The 23,979-nt window shown below is 34.1% G+C and overlaps 2 protein-coding genes across 7 annotated transcripts; one reads left to right on the top strand and one right to left on the bottom strand.

Annotated features, from left to right (window-relative positions):
• Positions 1-151: 151 nt before the first annotated feature.
• LOC140834008 (cation/H(+) antiporter 24-like) lies at positions 152-3,503 on the top strand. Its single transcript, XM_073198577.1, has 3 exons — positions 152-539; positions 876-1,880; positions 1,982-3,503. The coding sequence occupies exons 1-3, from the start codon at positions 312-314 to the stop codon at positions 3,134-3,136; spliced, it is 2,388 nt and encodes a 795-aa protein (XP_073054678.1). The 5' UTR covers positions 152-311; the 3' UTR covers positions 3,137-3,503.
• A 123-nt stretch (positions 3,504-3,626) lies between these two features.
• Positions 3,627-23,351, bottom strand: LOC140834007 (pentatricopeptide repeat-containing protein At1g25360). Of its 6 annotated transcripts, none has more exons than XR_012118631.1 (4): positions 23,180-23,351; positions 19,418-22,358; positions 19,176-19,305; positions 18,059-18,412 (listed from the first exon to the last, which is right to left on the bottom strand). XR_012118631.1 is itself a non-coding variant. In XM_073198576.1 (2 exons), the coding sequence occupies exon 2, from the start codon at positions 22,243-22,245 to the stop codon at positions 19,810-19,812; it is 2,436 nt and encodes an 811-aa protein (XP_073054677.1). In that variant the 5' UTR covers positions 22,246-22,358; positions 23,180-23,351; the 3' UTR covers positions 18,432-19,809. The 6 variants fall into 6 exon arrangements, 1 of the variants encoding a protein (XP_073054677.1); XR_012118630.1 differs by having other exon boundaries at positions 19,495-22,358; XR_012118632.1 differs by having other exon boundaries at positions 19,176-21,971; positions 22,065-22,358.
• Positions 23,352-23,979: the final 628 nt, after the last annotated feature.

Here is a 23,979-nt window from a genome sequence, read left to right as displayed (position 1 = left end):
TTTTTCTTCCAAAAGTTTTCACATTTACGTGCTAGGTGCTTGTGTGTACTTTCCATGTTATAACAAGCCGATATGATCTATTTTAAATTCGTACAAGATAATGTCAGCAACCAATACACACAAACACACAGTCCATATATTTTAAACCAACTCTAAAATATGAAACTACTATTGCGCTTGTCCAACACTTTAACATCTATTCATAACTTGAGCAATATGCATCCATGGCTGCCTTCTTTGAAGGCATAATGTTTCTTCTGCAAATGACTTTTGCATCAAAACGACAAACCTTGACCTGATCTTCTCAAGAAATGGTGAAAGTCGCCTTTGTCGAACCCCCGGCACTGATCCACAAAGGTCTTGTTATATGTCGGGAGAAACGTAAGAATCATCCTTTTGGTATCTTTTATGGGGAAAATCCATTGGATTACTCCTTCCCTCTTTTGCTGTTAGAGGTTTCAAGCTTCATTATCATTTCTCGGCTTATTTCTTTTCTCCTCAAGCCCTTAAAGCAACCTAAGATTGTTGCCAAGATTCTTGTAAGTACTTATCTGCCTCTATTGTCCAAGATATCATCTTTCTGTTGGTGTTCTCTGAAAATCAAAACTAATACACAGTTTTATCGGTTTGCTTTCAATTCACATAAACTAGTGTTTATTTGCTCATGATGTGTGCATGTTTGATAAATGTTAATATAAATCTAATGTCATGTGCAATAAGTTTTTTACTTTGCTTGTCGGGCACCCTACTCAACAATGTGAAGAAAAATGGATTATTTTCTGTGGGCTTCTTTTCTTGAAAGAGCATAACGAGAAATATTTGATTTATTCCATCTTTCTTTGAATTTATAAGATATATATTGGGTTCTGATATAGGGTGGCATTGTTCTTGGACCATCATTGCTAAGCCGGAGCGAGAAGTTTCACGCTTACATGTTTCCCGATACTGCAGACTTTGTGCTTCAAAATATTGGAGTAATAGGATTCATGTACTTTCTGTTTTTATCTGGTGTGAAAATGGATGTTACACAGATAAAGAGACTAAGCAAAAAACACTGGTGTATTGCAGTGATCGGAGTGGTCGTACCTTTATCTTGTAGTGCAACTATAGCAGTTCTTGAAATAAAATCTTTCAACAAAGAAATGGCAAAAGGGTCATCCATTTGGGGGATCACTGCCTCTCTGGCCATGACGTCATTTCCTGTTTTATATCCCATTGTTCGAGAGCTCAATCTCCTTGGCTCGGAGATCGGGAGGATGGCCTTATCAACTGCAATTATAAGTGATGTAATAGGCATGAATGGTGTACTTATATTTGAGGCATCAAAGCAAGCTGAGTACAGGGCTATTTCGGCTCTATGGTACATGATTTCGTTGATAGTGGTTGCTGCATCAGTCATTTGGGGTTTTAGGCAAGCTATGATATGGATTATTCAAACTACACCTGAAGGGCAGCAAGTGGATCAATTTTATATAGTTGTGATCTTATTAGGTGTAATGATTGCAGGATTCATCACTGATATGTTCGGTTTAGCAATAGCAAATGGGCCATTATGGCTTGGTTTGGCCATACCGGATGGGCCACCATTGGGAGCCACTGTTGTGGAGAAGAGTGAAACAATAGTAATTGAGCTTCTGATGCCTTTTTCATTCATGTATGTTGGAATGGTCACAGACGTGTTCACTTTGAGTGGCCAATGGTCTCATTTGAAACCGATTTTTTTGATGATTTTGGCCGGATACATAATCAAAACGGTCTCTACCCTCATCGCATCTCGTTTTTTTGACATGACGATCAGAGACAGTCTCACCCTTAGCCTGATATCGAGTCTCAGGGGTGAAACGGAACTTCTCTTGTTCCTACACTGGATGAGTTTTAAGGTAAGTATCTAGTTTTTCGGATTCCCTTTTCTTGACAACTTGTTATAAGTGTGAGTGTGAGTGTGTGTGTGTGTATGTAACTGATTTTTACTTGAATGCAGATGATAGATCAGTCAGAGTTTACAATTATGGTGTTGTTAACCTTATCTGTGACTGCTATATTAACCCCTTTGATCAGCATACTCTATGACCCAACAAAGCCTTATATGGTGAATACCAGAAGAAATATTCAACACACTTCCCCCAATACAGAACTTCATGTTGTGGTTTGTATTCACAGTGGGGAAAGTCTGCCTGGACTAGTGAAAGTTCTTGAAGTTTCAAACCCAAATGTCAGCAGTCCGCTCTCGGTCTACGCCTTGTGCCTAGTTGAGCTCGTTGGCCGTTCCCACCCTATGTTTATCGATCACGAAAATACTGAACATATTGCTTCTTCTGCTCATTACAATTCTATTCATAATGCTTTGAAGATTTCCCAACAGGCTAGAGGAAATGAATACATAAAAATACATTCTTACACGATGATTGCCCCAATAAGATGTATGTACCAAGATATTTGTGGCCTAGCTCTGTCCAAGAAAGCTTGTTTAATCATACTGCCACTCCACAGACAGGCCCTACATGATGTTGATGGGACGATGAGGAAACATTCCCAATCCATGAACTGTAATGTCTTGACACACGCGCCATGCTCGGTTGGTATCCTCCTAGATAAGGGTCCGTACGAGAACATAGTAAATGGTGTTTTCATGAGCCTGCATCGGATAATTGTTCTTTTCTTGGGAGGAGCAGATGCTAGAGAGGCCTTGACTTATGCAGATCGCATGGCTACAAATCAGGAAACATTCCTCACTGTTATTCGGTTTCTTTCGCATGAAAATATGGGAGACAACGACATGGAGAAAAAGCTTGATGATGGATTGGTGACATGGTTTTGGGTGAAGAATGAAGGGAATAGCCGTGTCATTTATCGAGAGGTTGTTGTGAAGAATGGTGAAGAAACCATCGCTGCTATTCAGGCATTGAATAAGGATATATTCGATCTTTGGATCGTGGGGAGGAAGCACGGGGTGAACCCCGTTATTTTACAAGGTTTTTCGAGTTGGAGTGAGAGCAATGAGCTTGGAGTAATAGGAGAGTATGTTGCATCAGAAGATTTTGGTAGCACAGCTTCTGTATTAGTGATACAGCAACAGATTTTGAGGGAGGAAGAGCACTCCTCAAGTGGTTTACTAGGAAGATTATGCATACGGTAGAAACTGAGCCAATTGTAGAGCATTGTATCATAAATGACTTAGAGAAGAAAAAGAACAAGAATGTCTTTCAACATCCATCCAAGAAAATACAGATGACATTATAAGTTGTGGCAACCATCGAACCATACTCTGCTTCTGCAGACGATGTCGAGTTTGTGTTTCCTTTTTACACCTTATTCTGTATTTTGGTTCGGGTTGTGGAATGATCAAGTGACAGATTATATTATGGATTTTAAATTGTTTGTTGGAATTTTTAGGCATAATGAATAGAAATAATGCAACGAAGTGGAAGGAAAAGAAAACTCGAAACCATAGCACGAGGGACAAACCCGAGCTACGAGCGCGCATAGGAGCTGCTGGAAATTTCCAGGCAGCATCTGCGCTTGGGCGCTGCCTGGAATATGCTGCCTGTAAATTCCAGTCGGCGTGATCCCCGTTGGGGCGGTTATGTGCCCGACGCACTTCCTGGAGTTTTCCAGGCAAACATCGCATGGCGTGCTGTTTCATGAACAATTGTATTCATATCTCGAGTTTTCAGACACAATTTAAATCAAATGGTGTCTTTTGACGATTCCTTCATGTCTCCTGGTCTAAAATACACCCCCGGATAAGGAAATATCATGCCCTGCAGAAAACCAACATTAAATAGAGAATATCAAACAACTTTTAAATACAGTTTTCAGACGTGAATCAAGCACTTGCATGCATATTGTTTTCTTCTTTTTTCTATACAAAAAAGAGTTTACGACCTTTCTGGTTATTGAACTTGTGAGTCATTTTGTTGTTATCACAAGTGAAAGTTATGTTTTTAAAGATATAGTGTTCAACACTAGCCTTAACTTTGATATTTTTGTTGGATCTGGGTTTTCTACATGTTCAAACGCAGCGAAAGTTTTAAAATTTTTATTTATTTTGACAATCAAAATATGTTTTGCTTTGGGCGCTCGTATGATTTTATCATAAACATTCATAGGGTATTAGAATGATACCTTTAGTGAATTAAATCACTTAATCCGGTATAGACGGATCTAGCTCTTGATGAATCCCCACGAATGATCTTCAAAAACTCTTTCCTTCAATCTTTCTAATTAGGTCCACGACTAAAAGATTTGTTCCTCTTTCAAGTAACACTCTTCTAATTAGGTCCACGACTAGAAGATTTGTTCCTCTTTCAAATAGCACTAGAATATTTGAAAGAAGTTTTACGCTGAGATCAAACATTTGAGAGAGGACTCAAATCCTTTTTTCTCGAAAAATTGGCCAAAAATTTGGAGGAATTTAAGGTGGGTTTCTCGTGAATCACCTTTTGAGATAGTGGAGGCTAGGTCATTTTTCTTTTCTTTTTAAAAACAATAGCCTTGACCTAAATTCCATAATTAACATTAATGAGCTTGATTAATTAATTGGGATAGTCCAACTAGTTTAATTACAACTCCTTGAATTTATCACATCCAAAATTTAATATTTAATAAACCCAACTTTTGAGTTTAATAAATTAAATTCTCAAATTATATAAATTCAACTTCGTTGAATTTATTCTCTCCGAATTTTATAACTTCATAAATTCAATTTTTTGAATTTACTATCTTATAAATTCAGCTCCTTGAATTTATTTTCTCAAAATTTAATTATCATAAATTCAACTCCTTGAATTTACTATATCATATAAATAAATTCAACTCTTTGAATTTATTATCTCAACGGGAACAAATGATCCAGTACTTGTGTGGCCCTCAATGGTTCAGAGATACAGCTAGTCGTGGGTTCACAATTCTTTGTGATTCAGAATAACATTTATTCTTATTCGGGCTTACCCTAGTTAGCCTCATTCTTTTCATCAACACCTTGATCAAGAATGTTAGAACTCATTTCTGATTGCACCCATCGGATCATGATAAGAGCGTCTAGTAGCATTGCCCCATGATCCCCTAGGTATCACTGATAGTGCCTGCAAGAACCAGTCGATTATGATTAGCGTACAGTACGGTCCCTTCATCTCATATATCCCGATCGAATTTTCAATCATTGGTTCATCGAGGGTTGCATAATAATTCGATAACTATGTGACACATATAACGGTGGCATCGCGTGTACTCTTGGAGAACTCCTTCCCCAATATACATCTCATACTCTGGCCAGAGATTCCATGCACTATTGTTACATCAGATCACATAGGATATCCACACCCGTAGGTGAGCGGTGAATCAACGACTACAATGCACTGGCTTCTATATGTGTCACAACTATACCCAACTTCGCCACCTGATGACTCTCTTGGAGCCGGTAAACGAGTCAAATCATAACCTTAGCATATAGAGCCTCAGTGTTGTCCCGGATCGTAAGGACTAATGGTATACAATCATAACCACGGACTTATCCTCTCGATGAATGATAACCACTTGGAAAGTCCGAGGGAGGGTGGTTCGGTATAATCATCATATTACTACCCATCTGCATGTTTGGACATCTCTATGCCCTTGCGAAGAAACGCAGTACACAACATCACAGATGCTAGTCTCAAGCTCAAGCGACCTTTATCCATGTTTTAGGTGGCTGAATCGACTAGGAACGAATTTAGATTATACAGTGTTTACAAATGAGTTTCAACATCGAATTACGATTCATTTGTATTAACGTATAATCAAGGTCTTTATCTATGTTTGTCACATGGATATACAGATAAAGAAACAATAAACCACGAAATAATGAATTATATTAAAATAAAGATTTTTTATTATAACTGAGTCAATAAAATCTCTAGCCAACAGTTGGCTTACAGTGCATCTACTCTAACAATTTTCGTTGTCATCTTCTGAATTTTTGTCCACAGGAATCGATCGTATAACATTGTTATGTAAAGATATTTTATATTTAAGAAGCCAAGCCATTAATTTGCTGTTCTTGAAACTATGTTGTCAAATTTCAATCTTGTTCTATTATCTATGTTATTTTTGCAATTTTGGTCTTTTTTGAATTGACACCTATGCAACACGCTTGTGTGGCTCCGAAATGGTGCTAATGTATGCAGCTACATTTTCGATGATTTTTTTTCTAAAATGATCAAAAATTGAAAGATACGAGACTAAAAGTGAAATTTGATAATGTTAATATCAAAATCGTAAGAAACAAACATTACGTCACAAAATGACATTATTTATCAAACAAAAATAACTTTATTATCATGTCAATCGAATCAATAAAACACACACACACACACATATATATATATATATATATATATATATATATATATATATATATATATATATTAGCTGGCTTAATTAGTTTAACATAAAATTAACATATTTGTTGAAAAATATGTTTTGAATGTTGAAAAATAATAGTTGAATATTTGAATGTTGAAAATAAGAGTTGTAAATATTGAAAATTAGTGTGTGATGATGTATATAATGATGAATTTATTATTTGGATTATTTGTAAAAAAATTCTATAAATAGATCTCTCATTTGTGAAGAAAATCACAATTGAGTTGAGAGAAAAATATTATAAAGTGTGTAGTTTGATAATTTTGAGAGTTTGATATTTTTACTTTTTACCATAAATTTTTACTTTTTCATAACACATTATCAGCATGAAGCTCTAAAAGTCCTCCATATATTTCCAAGCTCCAAAAAACAGAAGAAAATGATAACAAAAGTAATAATATTTATTTTACTGTTTATTTATTTATTGTGTATATATTTAATATATAACATAATGTTATTATATAATAAAGATCAGAAATAATAAAAATAAAATTTTCAAAAAAAACTGTTATAAATCCTGAGAGGATGTTAAGATGATATCTCACACTCTCGATAAGGGATACAACAAGTATAAATGTCTATGAGGTTTTTTTTAAACAAAATACCTTATCACACCTCATAAATATTTAAATCTGACTAATATTATAATACACCATATTATTACCATAAAATTATACAAATATAGACATTTATTTTTTTGTACACCAGCGGTCATAAACGGCTATTTTTGCCCTATAAATATGATCTCACGAACACATTCAATCACTCCAACTTTCTCTTCTTCTCTAAAAAATTATTCTTCATCAAATTTTCGAAGAAAAAAATATGGCTTTCTCAAGGTTATTTTTAATTATTTGGTTACCATAATCACGAGTCTTGTATTTATCAGAGAATATCCTCCTCGTGCGTTTTCTTTATTTTTACGAATGCTTGTACTTGTTGTTTATCCATTACTTTGTATTGCAATATTCATTAACTAATAAAATGCATCGTTATTTTTTAGTACCACCATGTCAAAATTGACAAAGCTCGAATTCATTGCTCTTGATATTACGAGGAAAAATTATATGAAACAGACTCTCGATGTAGAAATGCATCTTGAGTCATTGAGTCTAAATGAGACCATAAAAGAAAATGGCATATACACATCACAAGAAAAGGCAAAAGCCATGATATTTTTGCGTCGACATCTCGACAATGGATTAAAATGTGAATATCTAATTGAAAAAGATCACATAGCTTTGTGGAAGGAATTAAAAGAAAGATTCGAACACATAAGAAGTTATACTCCCGACTGCCCAGGATGAATGGAATACGTTGAGATTCCAAGATTTTAAAAAATTCAGTGATTCCAACTCGGCGATGTATAGAGTAATCTCGCAATTGAAATTTTGTGGGCACGAGATTACTGAATTGGAAATGCTTGAAAAAACATTTTCCACTTTTCACGAATCAAATATAACTCTCAACAACAATATAGAGTGCGTGGATTTTCGAGATATTCTGAACTTATCGCCTATCTCCTTGTGGCGGAAAATAATAACGAGCTGTTAATGAGAATTCATCAGGCACGACCCACCGGTTCAACGGCATTTCCTGAAGTAAATGTCATTGAAAAAATGAATTTAAATCTGGAAACCAAAATCAAAGTCATAGACAAGATTTGGTCGAGGACGAAATCGAGGTCGTGGTCGTGGTCGTGGACGCGGCAGTGGTTTTGAAAATAATCGAGATAGATATTTTTATAACTCATCTCAAAAGAGCGTCCCGAATCATTCACTGAAAAGACATCATGAGAATATGAGTGTTAATGAGAATCACTCAAAAAGATTTGAAAATTCTTGTTTTAGATGTGGTACTCCAGGACAATGGTCCCGTATTTGTCGAGCCTCTGAGCACCTTTGTAAACTTTATAAAGAATCAATAAAGGAGAAAGAAAAGGAGACCAGCTTCACTGAACACAGTGAAAATTTGAGTTATTTAACTCATTTTGATGCTAGAGATTTTCTGATTGATTTCTCATACATGATCAATTTGCTGGTGGAATAGATATGTAAAATATTTTATTTTCCATGTACTCGTATGATAATATTTTATTGTATGTTATATTTTTACATATGTATTGTATTTTATTTTTATAAATTTATTGTCAGTAATTTTATTTCATTGCATATTTTTTTTAAAGTTCAAATATGGAAAATGCTATGAACAAAGCTGAAGTTTGCATACCCGATAGTGGTACAATGCACTCTATCATCCGAGATAAAAGATATTTCTTGGAACTAAAACCAACAAAAACAATGGTGAATACAATATCAGGTCATGTATACTTGATTAAAGGTTGTGGTAAAGCACAATTTTTGTTACCTGATTGTACAAAATTTTTTATCAATGATGCTTTGTATTCACCACAATCGAAAAGAAATTTGTTGAGTTTTAATGATATATATTTCCATGGATATGATACTCAAACAATGAATGAAGGGAATAAGAAATATATGTGTCTTACCACATATAAATCAGGAAAGAAATATGTGATTGAAAAACTATCAATACTCCCTACTGGATTGCATTATACACATATAAGTCACATTAAATCAAACATGGTAGTTGATAATTCTTCAATATTAACCAATGACATGATCGATTAGGATATCCTCGTTCAACAATGATGCGAAGAATTATAGACAATACACATGGTCATCCGCTGAAAGACCAGAAGATCTTTCAGAATAATAAGTTTCAATGTAAAGTATGTTCTTTTGGAAAACTATTATAAGACCATCACCAGCCAAAATCCAAACTCAATCACCAATATTTCTTGAACGTATTCAGGGTGATATTTGTGGACCAATTCATCCACCATGTGGACCATTTAGATACTTTATGGTATTGATTGATGCCTCCAGCAGATGGTCACATGTATGTTTATTGTCAACTAGAAATGTTGCATTTGCAAGATTACTTGCTCAAATAATAAAATTGAGGAATCAATTTCCTGATTATACAATCAAGAAAATTAGACTTGATAATTCTAGTGAATTCACTTCCAAGGCTTTCAATGATTATTGTATGTCTATGGGAATCACTGTTGAGCATCTTGTTGCTCATGTGCATACACAGAATGGATTGGCTGAATCATTGATTAAATATCTGCAACTGATTGCTAGACCAATAATTATGAAAACAAAGCTACCTATTTCTATATGGGGACATGCAATTTTACATGCCGCTGCACTAATTCGCATCAGACAAAGTGCATATCATAAATACTCCCCATTGCAGCTTGCATTTGGTAAAAACCACACATTTCTCATCTGAGAATTTTTGGATGTATGGTGTATGTGCCTATTGCACCACCTCAACGAATTAAAACGGGACCTCAAAGAAAGATTGGAATTTATATTGGTTATGATAGTCCATCAATCATTCGATATCTTGAACCTCAGACAACACGTTTTTCTGATTGTCATTTTAATGAGGAAACCTTCACAATATTAGGGGGATAAAAGAAACATACCGAAAAGGAAATTACATGGTATGTATCATGATTGTTACATCTGGATCCAAGAACAAAACAATGTGAAAAATATGTACAGTAAATTGTGCACTTGCAAAGAATAGCAAATCAAATACCAGATGCATTTACAGATGCAAAAGGGGTAACTAAATCATATATACATGCTGTAAATGCTCCTGCTCAAATTGAAATTCCAAAGAAATAAATTGAAAAAACTCATGATGTCATAAAACGCCTGAAGCGTAGAAGGCCAGTCGGTTCCAAGGATAAAAATCCTCAAAAAAAAATTCGTAGAGAAACACGACGATCACAAAATAAGGAATGATGTTCTGAAGAAACATATGATGATCACAAAATAGAGAATGATGTTCCTGAAGAAACACATGATGATGAAAATGTTATGTCAGAACCGCAAATTGTCGAGAATCGTGAAATATCTATCAATTATATTAATACTGGAAAAATATGGAACCGAAGAGATATAGAAGAAATTGATGATATATTTTCTTATAATGTGGCAATCGACATTATAAATGATAATGAATATCATGAACCAAAATCTTTTGGTGAATGTAAAAATCGACAGGATTGGATAAATGGAAAGATGCCATCCAGGTTAAATTTGATTCGCTAAATAAACGTAATGTTTTTGGACCTATAGTCCTTATACCTGAAGTGTAAAACCTGTTGGATGCAAATGAGTTTTTATTCGAAAGCGAAATCAGAAAAATGAAATAGTAAGATATAAATCTCGACTTGTTGCACAAGATTTTTCTCAAAGGCCTGGAATTGATTATGAAAAAACGTATTCTTCCGTGATGGATGTAATTACGTTTCAGTATTTGGTTAGCTTGGCGGTATCTGAAAATTTAGAAATGCGTCTTATGAATGTTGTTACAGATTACTTATATGGATCACTTGATATATATATATATATATATATATATATATATATATATATATATATATATATATATATGAAAATCCCTGAAGGATTTAAGATTCTTCCCTGAAGAATTTAAGATGGCTGAAGCACAAAGTTCAAAACCCAGAGAATGTTATTCCGTGAAATTACAAAGATCATAATATGGTTTAAAGCAATCCGACCGAATGTGGTATAATCGTCTAAGTGATCACTTGGTGAAAAAGGGATACGTAAATAATTCAATATTCCCTTGAGTTCACTAAGAAAACAACATCCAGATGCGTAATTATTGCTTTATATGTTGATGATTTAAACATCATTGGAACGAATAAGAAAATGCAAGAAGTTGTGTCATACTTGAAGGAAGAATTTGAAATGAAAAATCTTGGAAAAACCAAGTATTGTCTGGGTTTACAAATCGAACAAAAAGAATGTGGAATATTTGTTCACCAGACAAATTATATAGAAAAGATCCTTAAACGTTTTAATATGGATAAATCAAATACTTTAAGTACTCCAATGGTTGTTAGATCATTAAACATAGAATCCGTCCATGTCAAGATGATGGAGATATTCTTGGTCCAGAAGTACCATATTTAAGTGCTATCGGTGTCCTTATGTATCTTAAAAATTGTACAAGGTCTGATATATCTTTTGCCGCAAATTTATTGGCAAGATTTAGCACATATCCAACAAAGAGACAGTGGAACGGAATTAAATATATATTCCGTTATCTACGAGGAACGACAGACTTAGGACTTTTGTATTCAAAAAATTCTAATCCAAGTATAATTGGTTATGCGGATGTTGGATACTTATCTGATCCACACAAGGCACGTTCCCAAACTAGGTATGTATTTACTCGTGGAGGCACTACAATTTTTTGATGTTCACAGAAACAAACACTCGTAACAACTTCATCAAATCATGCCGATATTATTACAATACATGAAGCAAGCCGTGAATGTGTGTGGTTAAAATCAATGACCCAACATATCCAAATCTCGTGCGGATAATAATTTGACGAGAAGTCTATGATACTATATGAAGATAATTTTGCATGTGTTGCTCAAATGAAAAAAGGATACATAAAAAGCAACAGAACTAAACATATTCCTCCTAAGTTATTCGCATTCACCAAGGAGCTTGAGAAGAATAAATACATTGATGTTCGTCACATTCAATCAAGTGAAAACTCATCAGATCTCTTCACAAAGGCACTTTCTACGACAATATTCAGAAAGCATATATATAATATTGGGATGCGCAATCTACGAAATTTGTGAAGAATTGTTCGTGTCAACATAATGGGGAGTTTACGTGACTGCACTCTTTTTCCCTTAGTACGGTTTTTATCCAATGGGTTTTTCCTAGTAAGGTTTTTAACGAGACAATATATAACACGTAATGAAGACAATCAATGTATCATGATCATCATCACAAGGGGGAGTGTTGAAAAATATGTTTTGAATGTTGAAAAATAATAGTTGAATATTTGATTGTTGAAAAATAATAGTTGTAAATTAATTTGGTTCTGAACCACATTAGTCATTTATTGCCTATTTTTCAGGAAGCTCATTATTTTACGAAAGGAGAAATTTCCCACATTCATATTACATTGATCATCAAAGTTCTGGAACTGCTGCACACCCTTATCGTAGGTTAACTATCTGAGACACCAATTCTGAAGCTCTCGTTTTCCCTTTCTCCCGTGTGCATGCATGCAATAAATCACTTCTCCTTTAAATGTAGTTTGGCTAATTGCTATCCAACATTAATAGATCCAGCTGTTGGATCTCGAGTTTTCTCGTGCCCAAACACATCGGAAGTTTTAAAAAAAATTATTTTGACGTTCAAAATATTGTTGGGACACTCGTATGGTTTCAATAAAATAAACATACCAAAGATGTTTAGTAATATACCTTTAGTGAATTAATTTACTTGGCTCCAACTATTCTGGTGTTAGCGGATATAGCTCTTGTTGAATTTTCCTACGAACTTTCTTCGATCTCCGAATCAGGTTCAGGACTGGAATACTTTTTCCTCTTCTAACTTGCACCAGAAAAATAGAAGATATTTTGTGTAGAGATAGAACATGAAGAAGAAATCGACTCAAGCCGATTTTTTCTTGCAAAAGAAAAAGGGGATTTCGAGAGCATCTTTTGGAATTGGGAAGAGCCGAAAAATAGAATTCTTGCTCAAAGCTTTTTGGATGCCATTTTTTTGAAATAAGAATAAAAAAATCCTTATATTTATTTTCTAATCCTTTCTTTAATTAATTAATCTATTTAATTAAGTTAATTAAAAGATTCCAAAAAATTCATCCCATGGTTAATCTCGAATGCACGCCTTTTTATTAGAATAAAAAAATATTCTAATTATATTTCTAATCTTTCTTTTTACTTAATTAATCCAATTAATTAAGTTAACTAAAGATTCTAAATCCATGCCATATTAAATGCAATCTCAAATGTTAATACATATATTTTGAGAACATCATACATTAATATTATTTTGTTTGTGTGCAAGTTTTATATTATGGTATAGTGAATATTTTCATATTACATAAATCAATATATAATTAATAAAAACTTAATGAACTATATTTTAATTCATTAAAATATAATTTAATTAGTAAAGCTCATTTGAACTTTAGTAAATTAGCATGATGTGCTTATACTCTTACAAGCTCATGATCCATACTCGCATTACATTAATCTCATCATAATCCCGATCGACGATCCAAGATCATCGATGTGACAATTTCAACTTGTTTTTATTACGATGCACACTTTAATTTCGAGATCACCAATGTCCAAATAAGGCAGGTGCACTCCCTTTGACTATTTTAGCAGTCATGCTCTCAAAATTCATATAAGCTTTTATAAAATTTATTTAAAAGCTTATCGATTGATCATATCAAACTTATTTCTTATAAATTCAACTCATTGAATTTATTATCTCAACTGGAACAAGTAAACCAGTGCTTGTGTGACCCTCAATGATTCAGGGATACAGCTAGCCGTGGGTTCACAACTCTTTGTGATTCAGGACATAATCCTTTATTCGGACTTACAATTTGCTTCATTCCATGTATCAACTATTGATCATGAGAATGACAGAAATCATATTTCTGATTAAACTCATCGAACCATGGTAAGAGCGTCTAGTAGCATCGTCCCATGATTCCCTAGATATTATTGATAGTTCCTGCAAGAACCAGTCGATTATGATTAACGTACAGTAAGATCCCTTCATCCCATATATCCCGATCGAATCTGCAACTATTGGTTCATTGAGGGTTGCATAATAATTCGATAACAATGTGACACATCTTTGAGAATAAATAGTAGCATCACATGTACAATTGGAGATCTCATTCTCTAACGTACATCTCATACTCTGGACAGAGATTCCATGCACTATTATTTCATCAGATCACATAGGATATCCACACCCGTAGGTGAGCAGTGAATTCGCAACTACAATGCACTGGCTCCTACATGTGTTGCAACTGTAGCCAATCTCCTACCTGATGACCATCCTGGGGTCGGTAAACGAGTCAAAGCACAACCCTAACATATAGAGCATCAGTGTTGTCTCGGGTCGTAAGGACTAATGGTGTATAATCACAACCACAAACTTATCCTCTCGATGAATGATAACCATTTGGAAAGTCCGAGGGAGGGTAGTTCGGTATAATCATCATATGACTACCTATCTGCATGTTTGGACATCTCTATGCCTTTACCAAGAAACGCGGTACACAACATCACAGATTCTAGTCTCGAGCTCAAGCGACCTTTATCCATGTTTTAGGCAGCTGAATCGACTAGGAATGAATTTATATTATACAGTGTTTACAAATGAGTTTCAACATCGTATTACGATTCATTTGTATTAAAGTATAATCAAGGTCTTTATCTATATTGATCACATAGGTATACAAATAAAGAAATAACAAACCATGTAATAATGAATTATATTAAAATAAAGATTGTTTATTACAATTGAGTCAATAAATTCCCTATCCAACAGTTGGCTTACATGACATCTATTCTAACACCAGCGACCCTGTACTTTATCACACGCTTTGATAACTATTACTGTCTTCAGTTATGAGGCTGATGATGTGATAAAGATTCACCATCATAGTTCCTCGAATGTACAGTTATTTAATTTGGTCGAAAGAGAATGATACGATTTTTTTGCTCGTTCTGAGGAAATATTAGTCGAGGTAACTGGCTTGCTTTTAATAGTTTTTTACACTGGTTGGATTCATGTGCTTATGTTACATCTTAAGCTAAAACTCCCTTTGTTGTGTTGTTCTTTTCAGTGTGGCTCTGGGAGATCAGTTGCTCCAATTAAAGCTGGTTTTGTTGCTCGTGTTGGCAGCAGGAAAGCTGGAACTTGATGACACTGTTTCTTTATTTCGTGTTTTGAAGTTTCTGTTTCATACCTATTATCCCTTTTCTAGAGTGATTGATGATAAACGATCTATGTTCTGTGCACTCACTTTTCATGAAGAGCTTGGATGTTTTAGCGGAAATTTTGGCAAAGTTGAGTTTTTGGAATTTATTGCTTGTATTGTGGTGATATCTTAGCCTATGATTGTCAAATCATGGCGATGCATAGAATGGATGTTTGTAAATTTTAAATTGTTTGTACAGTAATTATAATAAAAATGAAATTAAGACACTAAGAAGATGTATTCAATGTAGGAGATTTATTGACTTTTAATGACTTTTGTAGATTTTAAAAGTCCAGTTGTGTTCATATAAGACTTTTACATACTCTATAGAAGTCTAGTTGTATTCAACATCGACTTTTAAAAAATCTATAAAAGTTTATAGGTATTCAAATTTTCAATAGACTTTTAATAACTTCATGGAATTCATTAACATACAAATATTAAAGCATAAGGTACAACTATAAATTGTTAAAAATTGTATTTGGTTCAACCAAAAGATTTGGATAGATTTTTAAAACTTCGAAATCATACACAAGTTATTTATTTATTTCTCTGTCGTTTCACATCACCTCTCTTCTTGTCTCTTCTCCTCCCATCTATCTCTATCACTCTTTCAAATTTTTGAAGTATACTCTATATATATTTTCATCTTTACTTTTCGAATTTTTCGTTTTTTGGTTGATTGTTCATTTGATAATTTTTTTTATTTTAATATCATAAGAAATTTTGAATTCTAGATTTATTTTGTGATTTTTAATTATGATTTATACAAATTAATGTAATATTCAATAATCATGAAAGATGGTCCAAAAAATGTCGTTTAATTCTTAATAATTGAATAGCCTCGCAACAATCATATTTTTTTTTAAATTCTTTAGCATTTTCAATTAATATGTAATCTATGATATTTTTATACAAAATTATATCCACACAGTATTAAATAATATTCTTTTCACATATATATTATCAATTCAAAAATAAGGTTACAAATTAATCAATTAATGTATTTTAAAAAATTTAGAAAACATAAATACAAACTCATATAAATACACATATAAAAACTAAATGATTTAGCTTTAATTAAGTAAATTTATTTATTAATATAAATGTTGAAAAACTATTTTAAACTGAACTATATATGTCAATTAATTATTGGTTCAAAGAAATTAATAAAAAAATAAAATGTTATAATTAAATACAAAATTTATAAAATTCTATACATAAAAAAATTTCACAAAATTCTAAAAAAAAACTTGTAAAAAAGTCTACATGAATCCACATAAATTTGTTTATAAATCTGTGAGATTGTGTAAAAGTCAATAAAAATCTATAAAAGTCTATCATTTGAAAAAATCATTAAAAATATCAAAACTCTGAATTGAATACACCTCACCAAACGGAAAAGGAAAATGCCCCTTAAAACTGAATTCGATGAACCTTTTTCACAATGTAATAATAAGTGCAAATTTGAAATGAAAATTATTTTTACAATATAGTCCTAGTAAGAAAAATTTTATTTTTACACTATAATCAAGGTAAGAAGTAAATCTTTAGTGTCTGAAAAAAATATGTGAATCATTTAGAACACAATATATTCCACTAAAATTTATATATCTTTTATCTAATATTCTATCTATATAAAATCATGAATAAATTTTTGAATTGTGTACTTACATTTATGTCCTTGTTATTTGTAAATTGCCGGAAATTGATAGTTGATTCTTGGTCTTCCATCTTTTGGTTTTCCCATTTTAATTATTAATATTAATTGCTTATTTTATTTTCATTTTCATTAATTGATTCTTTATCCGATGTATTTATATAAGCTAAATATTAGATAAAGCATGAATAAAATTTTGAATTGTGTACTTACATTCATGGCCTTGTTATTTGTATATTGCCGAAATTTCTCATTGATTCTTTGTAAATTAAATTATTATGACAAGACCATATAACATAAGAAACGTAATATATAACTTATATTTACCATAAAGAGCAACTCTGAATGAACATATACAAGATATGTTTATGTCATAATTAAAATTAAAAACAATATATTATTTAATTTGAAATCATAAAAGTTGCCGTTAATTTTTCAATTTTTAAATTTTAATTTGTATTTAAAAAACAAAAAAAAATCGAAAAAATGACATGATCCAACTCGAAAAAGATAATAGAGAACAAAATGAAATCTAATATTAAGATGATGAAGATATATCTTTGTAAAAATGAGATACAAATTATTGATATAAAAAAAATTACTGACGCCCATAAAATTAATATGGAAAGATCGTTTCATTTCATAAGAAAATAATAGATAAAAAATAAAAAAATATCAAGTTATTAGGATAAGAAAAAGATAATTTAAAATAAAGTCATGTTTAAAAGTATATCCTATATAATAAAATTTAGAGTAGGTCTATTGTAAAATAGTTTTACGGATTTTTTTATGATACAAGCAACCCTAGTCATGTTTACAATGAAAAGTATTATTTTTGACATGAAAAATATGAGTGTCCTCAAATAGAAGATCCGTCTCACGAAATTGATCAGTGAAATAATATCATAAAATTTAATGCGTATATAAAAATATACTTGTCATATTAACGTCGAAACTAAATAAGTAAACAGACTTAAAAAACACTCCACATTCCATGATAATGTGTTTCGACTCATTGGTGTGGGATGCTTTCTTCTTGGGATGTATAAACTTGTCTTTGATATCATACTTTCTAACTTGTCTTTGATATCATATCATAATACTTTCTTCTTGTGGAAGTATAAACTAGTCTTTGATAAAAGAGTAAACCATGATGATGTGCTTCGACTCATTGGTGTGGGATGCACGATCCACAAGGAGGAGAGCCCTTCTGCCAGCTAGCTTGATGAGATGGACGACATAAAAGCAAATCGGCGGGCTGTGATTTGGGTAGGGGACGTGTTCCTTCTTCCACGGTCGAATCCATGGCTACAGTCCTCTGAAATACCCTTTTGGTGAAATGGGGTTTGAAGTGCACCAAGCTGGTTGACCGGTTTTCATTCATGCCCTCCCACAAGGCATCAAGTTTGAGTTTGGTAGAGATTGTTTTCTTCTCTATTAAAATTAACTAAGATTTTAGTAGGAGGGGCGACGTCATATATATTTTGGGAACCAAAATTTATATGTTGAAGGAAAATTAGACACGAACAGAAGTGAATGCACGCATGCAGTGAAGAAAATACTAGAGCTTTCGAAACAGTCACGGGAGTAACAAATTTGGAGAAGTATGCCATTGGTTTGTTACCATCTCTTAGTATGTTTGGTTTGTTACAATCTCTTAGTACGAAGAGATGAAAGATGAAAGTCAAAAAACCTTTTAAGAGGACGAGATACCTAAATTGCAAATCAATCCAAAATTTAAATCACAACATACAAGACAAAATCATAATAAAGACTAATCAATCAGAATCATACAATTTTAAATTCAAATGATATACTTTTCGACCATCTAGTTGCTTCAAGCTAGGATAAGTATGACGCACAAGCATCCATTCATACTTGCCCGGGAATGAACTCCTACTGTTGCTAGATAAATTTGTTTCAGTAATAACTGCCTAAAGCTTTCCACATTCACCAACTGACAATGCAATCATTCTGACACAATACCATTTAATATACAAGGCCTAACAACATTCTGAAATATCCAAAAGCTATAATGAAACAAATCAATGTAAAATCCTGACATGATTAGGATTATCCTGAGTAAATAAAAATAAATACAAATAGTTTCAAAAGAATTAAGCTCAGGGCTCATTCACGACAAAATTTGGGGAAAGCAAGCTAAGAAATCAAGTTGAGGCTCAAAGGCAAAGCTTACCTCCCGAGTAAGAAATGTCCACTTGGATTTGGTTAGCAACTGCACGGAGTTAACTGGAATATCCTTTTCGATGACTTCTAATGCCAGTGGTTGTCCATCTGTAGACTTTCTGGAGTCAGCATACATTTCCCTACATCAGATGTATGCGTTGAACATCATGGTTTTGGTGTATGGTGGATGTTACATAAATTATTTCAGGTAGTTAATAATATCTATTGACAAAATAAATTCGTGAGAACCACCTCCATCGGTAATCCAAGACTAATTTGAGGATGTAATACATAAAGCGAAATAGTTCAAATTTCTCAAATGAACTCACATATGTTTTCTCATGTCTCAAGTTTTAACTAGCAAGAAGAAAAAATCGCAGCGCAGGTCATTCAGCCGATAAAACAATAACTCCCTCCCTAGCCCTCCTTTATCCTCTCGCTGGGATTAACTTTCTCAATGTGATTAACTTCAAGGGTTGTAACTACAAATGACTTGCACATATTTGTAGCTTTAATTTGAGAAGTAAACTCCATGAGATGATATATATTTACAACATTGAGGGTATTATACGAAGGAACAAAAAATCATCTCCTCATTCACATATCCCAAATCCTTGAATCAGTCACAGCATGCATCATTATGTTCACCAATAATCACCACAAGAACAATCACCATCCTCAAAATGATGAAACCTCTTCCGATCTCTCACAATGATCTTTCTAGTTTCTACTTTGGACATGAACTTGAATGCAGTGTGACAATCTCCACAAATACGGAGGTTTTTGAAGACTCTAATGGTCGCCGCATGAGGAAGTTTCAGTATTCCAAAAACAACCGCAAGCTTCTCACTATGAGTAGACAATGCATATTCCTTCTGTTCAGACTCCATATCATGCAACACGTATTTCGTGTCAGGGGCATATCCCAATTTCCTTAGCTTCACTACTAACTCCTTCAGATAACTGTATACCGCTTGGACCTCAGGGTGTACAGTGTCATCGACTAAGAATACATGGACCTTGTTCTCAACCTCGAGCCAGCTACAACCTGGTTCTTTCTTCACCCCTCGATCCCTCATGAATTTTCGAACTTTTGCCACTTCATCCCATTTCCCAGCAGTTGCAAACATGTTAGCCAAAAGTATATAGGTGCCATCATGTTGTGGGATCTTCTCAAAGAGTTGTTCAGCAGCATGAACGCCCAACTCTATGTTACCATGAAGTCGGCTGCCAGCTAGTAAAGCTTCCCAAACTGGGGCTGCAGGCTCAAATGGCATGGACTGGACCACATCTTTGGCTTTTGACAATTCTCCTGCTCGACACAGTAGATCAATTAATCGAGCATAATGATCTTCACCAGGAGTTATTGCATAAACTTTCTGCATTAAGTCAAAAGTGTGTTGTCCTTCTTCAACTAAACCTGCATGACTACAAGCAGTGAGTACTGTAAGAAAGGTTATCCGATCGGGTAATATGTTTTCTTCCAACATTTCGTTGAAAAGTTCCAGAGCTTGGACACCATGCCCATGTTGTCCAAGGGCTGCTATCATGGCATTCCAAGAAACAGAATCAAGAAAAGGCATGGTAAGGAAGACTTTATGGGCAGCATCTAGGGCGCCACATCTTGAATACATGGTTATTAAAGCATTCCCAGCAGAAAGGCTAGAGTCAAAACCAAGCCGGACTAGCTGACCATGGAGCTGACGTCCTTGCTCTAAAGCTGCAAGTATAGCACAAGATATAACAGCTCCTGAAAATGCATAGTCACACGGCTCGAGTCCATGTGACTTCATTTGATTAAAAAGCTTCAAAGCTTCCTCACTTGAACCATTTTGTGCTAATCCAGATATCATAACAGTCCAGGATAACAAATTTTTCTCACGCATCTGATTGAAAATGGAACTTGCCTCGACAATTTGCCCTGCGCTCACATAGGCTGATAAAATCGCATTCCATGAAACAAGGTCTTTGATGCAAGCTGTGTCAAAAACATGTCGTGCTTGGTAAATTTTCCCACATTTCCAATATAATGTTATCAGAGCATTGCTTACAGATGCCAAAAAATGCCCAGGGGATTTTGTCTCTGTCCGTAGGATATAAGCATGAACCTCTTTACCATGAAGAAACAACCCAGCATCAGCACAGGCACTAAGAATATTGGTGTAGGTAAAATCATCGAAGTTAATCCCTAAAGATTGCATCTTTCTGAACATTTCAAACACTTGAAACACCAATCCTTTCTCCACGTACCCAGAAATCATAGCATTCCATGCCACCACCAACTTTTCATCCATGCCATCAAAAACTTTACGGGCAGAATCAAGATCCTCATTCTTGACATACCCTGTTATGATCGTTGTCCATGTAAGTTCATCCTTCTCATCCATCCCATCAAGTAACTTTCTTGCTGAGGCCATTAATGACGTGGAGGAAGTCACAGGCGACGATGCACACTTGACATAAGCGGCTATTAGGGCATTTACCACAGAAGTAAATAACCCAGTACCAGACTTGACCACAGCACAATGTAGCTGATGGCAATGCTCTTCTCTATCAGCTATGAGTGCCAAAGCTGCCAGTACACTCGTATAAGTATAATTATCAGGTATAAAACTATTCTCTCTCATTTCATTAAATACTCGAATGGCAGCGAAGCCATCGTCATTGTGAGAATAGCAAGTGATCATCGCATTATAACAAATAGTATCTCTAATTCTTAATGGGGTTTCATTAAATACCTCTCTGGCCGACCTAGGCTCCCGAGACGCAGAATATGCAGCAATCAAAGTAGTTCTTGCAACAACATCTGGTTGAGGTATTTTATCGAACAATTTCTTTGCATAGTTCAAATTATAACATTTACAGTATATATCGATCAAACGGTTGAGGATATGTTTACGCGGAACAAACCCCGAAGTTATCATGTGAGCATGGACAGTGGGGGCGAGAGAATAGGAGGCAGTTCCATGTTGGCAGCATAGATGAAGGCTGGCTGCATAGTTGTTGGCCACGGCGCCGAGGTCCGTTGTTTGACGGAGATTCTGAGAAAGGTTGAAACATACTGCAGTGCTACTTTTCATAGAAATGGGATGGGGATTAAGGTATCAGAAATTCTCAACTCAGACACCCCATTCTTTCGCCATCAATTTCCAACAAAAACCCAGTTGTGTACAACAAAAATAGAATGGATTCTCTTTTTCTTTGAAATATCAGTTGGACTTATACAGGTGTATTGGGCTTGTAGAAATTGGAAAAGGCCTGTTAGATGACAATTGAGAAATGTTGACATTGGAAAATAAATATAACATTGATGAGTTTATATTGTATTATACTTTATGGAGGTGTAATAATGATTGGTCAAGAGGCTCTCTCTCGCACGCACAGGTGCAGAGGTGCAAATCATGAGCCCGATTTACAGTGGAAAAAAGGCTTGACTTGTGTGCAGACGTACGTGCGCGATCTGGGCGCGTCGAACTGAAATGGCCTTTGGTGCTTTCGCTGCTGGCCTTTGGCCTTTCGGATGACCAACGGTTACGGCCGTAACTGTCCATATAAGTGTGCCTATATATAGAGGCAACATAGTCCTTCAAACACATTCTAAAACATTCCCCTACATTCTGATATTTTCGAAGCTGTTCTTGTCTTCCTGTCTCGGCACCCGCTGCTTCCACCGGCTGCTGCTCTTCTGTCGTTACTCTGTCTCGTGATAAGGTTCAGGTACTTTTTCGGTTCGCCGTCGTGGTGCCTTGTGTTACGGTACTACTGGTTTTCCGTTGTATCATAGGAAACAGACGTCTACGTTCATCCTCGCAGCACGCACCGGAGGGGACGAATCTGTTTTAAGGACACTGTATTTTCATACAGGCCTCGGTTTGATTTAATTTTTGCACTGACCTGCTGTTTTGTTTACCATACTGCTTCGCTTGTTTTGCACGTTACTTTAAGCATTGTGCTACCTTTTTGTTCGCAATAATAGTTCACTGTTCTCGTGTTCCTTTCTGTTTGTGCATACACGTTTTGGTTAACAATATCTTTTCAATCTCATTTATTCAGTGGAAATTCTTGAGATTTCCTTTCCGTCCCCATAAATTCGAACAGAGGTTGTGTTCGGTTGAGTGTAGTGATGAATAAGAATGGAGCGTGGAGCGACGCGGGAAGATGAATGAATAATTTCTTCATCTAAATACTCTACGTCGTCTATATGCAAAGGTATTTTCATTTTCAAACATGGTGTAAAATTTAAATGAAAACCAAGTTAAATATTTTATTGATTTTTTCAATAAGAAATTAATTTGTTTTGATGTTTTTTTTTGTCTGAAATACAAAAATTAGATGTTTTTGAAATTTATATCCAAAACCAACTTAAGAGATTTGTTTCCACGTAGAAATACAACATCTGCATATTGAGATATTGTATCATAAACTCTAAGAACATATACATAATTTCTTCATGAATGAATATTTCATTGAGAATGTAATAACGAGGTTCAATAAATTGATATTTCACTTTTATTCAGAACTTGAATAAACTCCAATAAAATAATACATCTTAATATTCAAATTGGTCTCAAATATGAAATTATATATTCGATCGATCTGTTACCCATAATAATGTCACTATCAAAATAAGAGTACTTGATAATATTTATTTCAAAGAAGAATACAGAATGTGTGATCAAATTTTTAGAAAGACAAAAATTTTGGAAACAATATAAGAGCAATTTTCTTTTAAAAAAGTGATTTATTAAAATACCCGAAGGATTCAAGTATTGAGGTTTAATTTGTTTCTCATTCATTAGTGCTCAACTTTTCAG

The sequence above is a fragment of the Primulina eburnea genome, chromosome 6 (genome assembly GCF_022965805.1).
Source record: "Primulina eburnea isolate SZY01 chromosome 6, ASM2296580v1, whole genome shotgun sequence".
Taxonomy (NCBI): domain Eukaryota; kingdom Viridiplantae; phylum Streptophyta; class Magnoliopsida; order Lamiales; family Gesneriaceae; genus Primulina; species Primulina eburnea.
The sequence above is the reverse complement of the archived record's forward strand: the minus strand, read 5'-3'. Positions and strand labels throughout refer to the sequence as shown.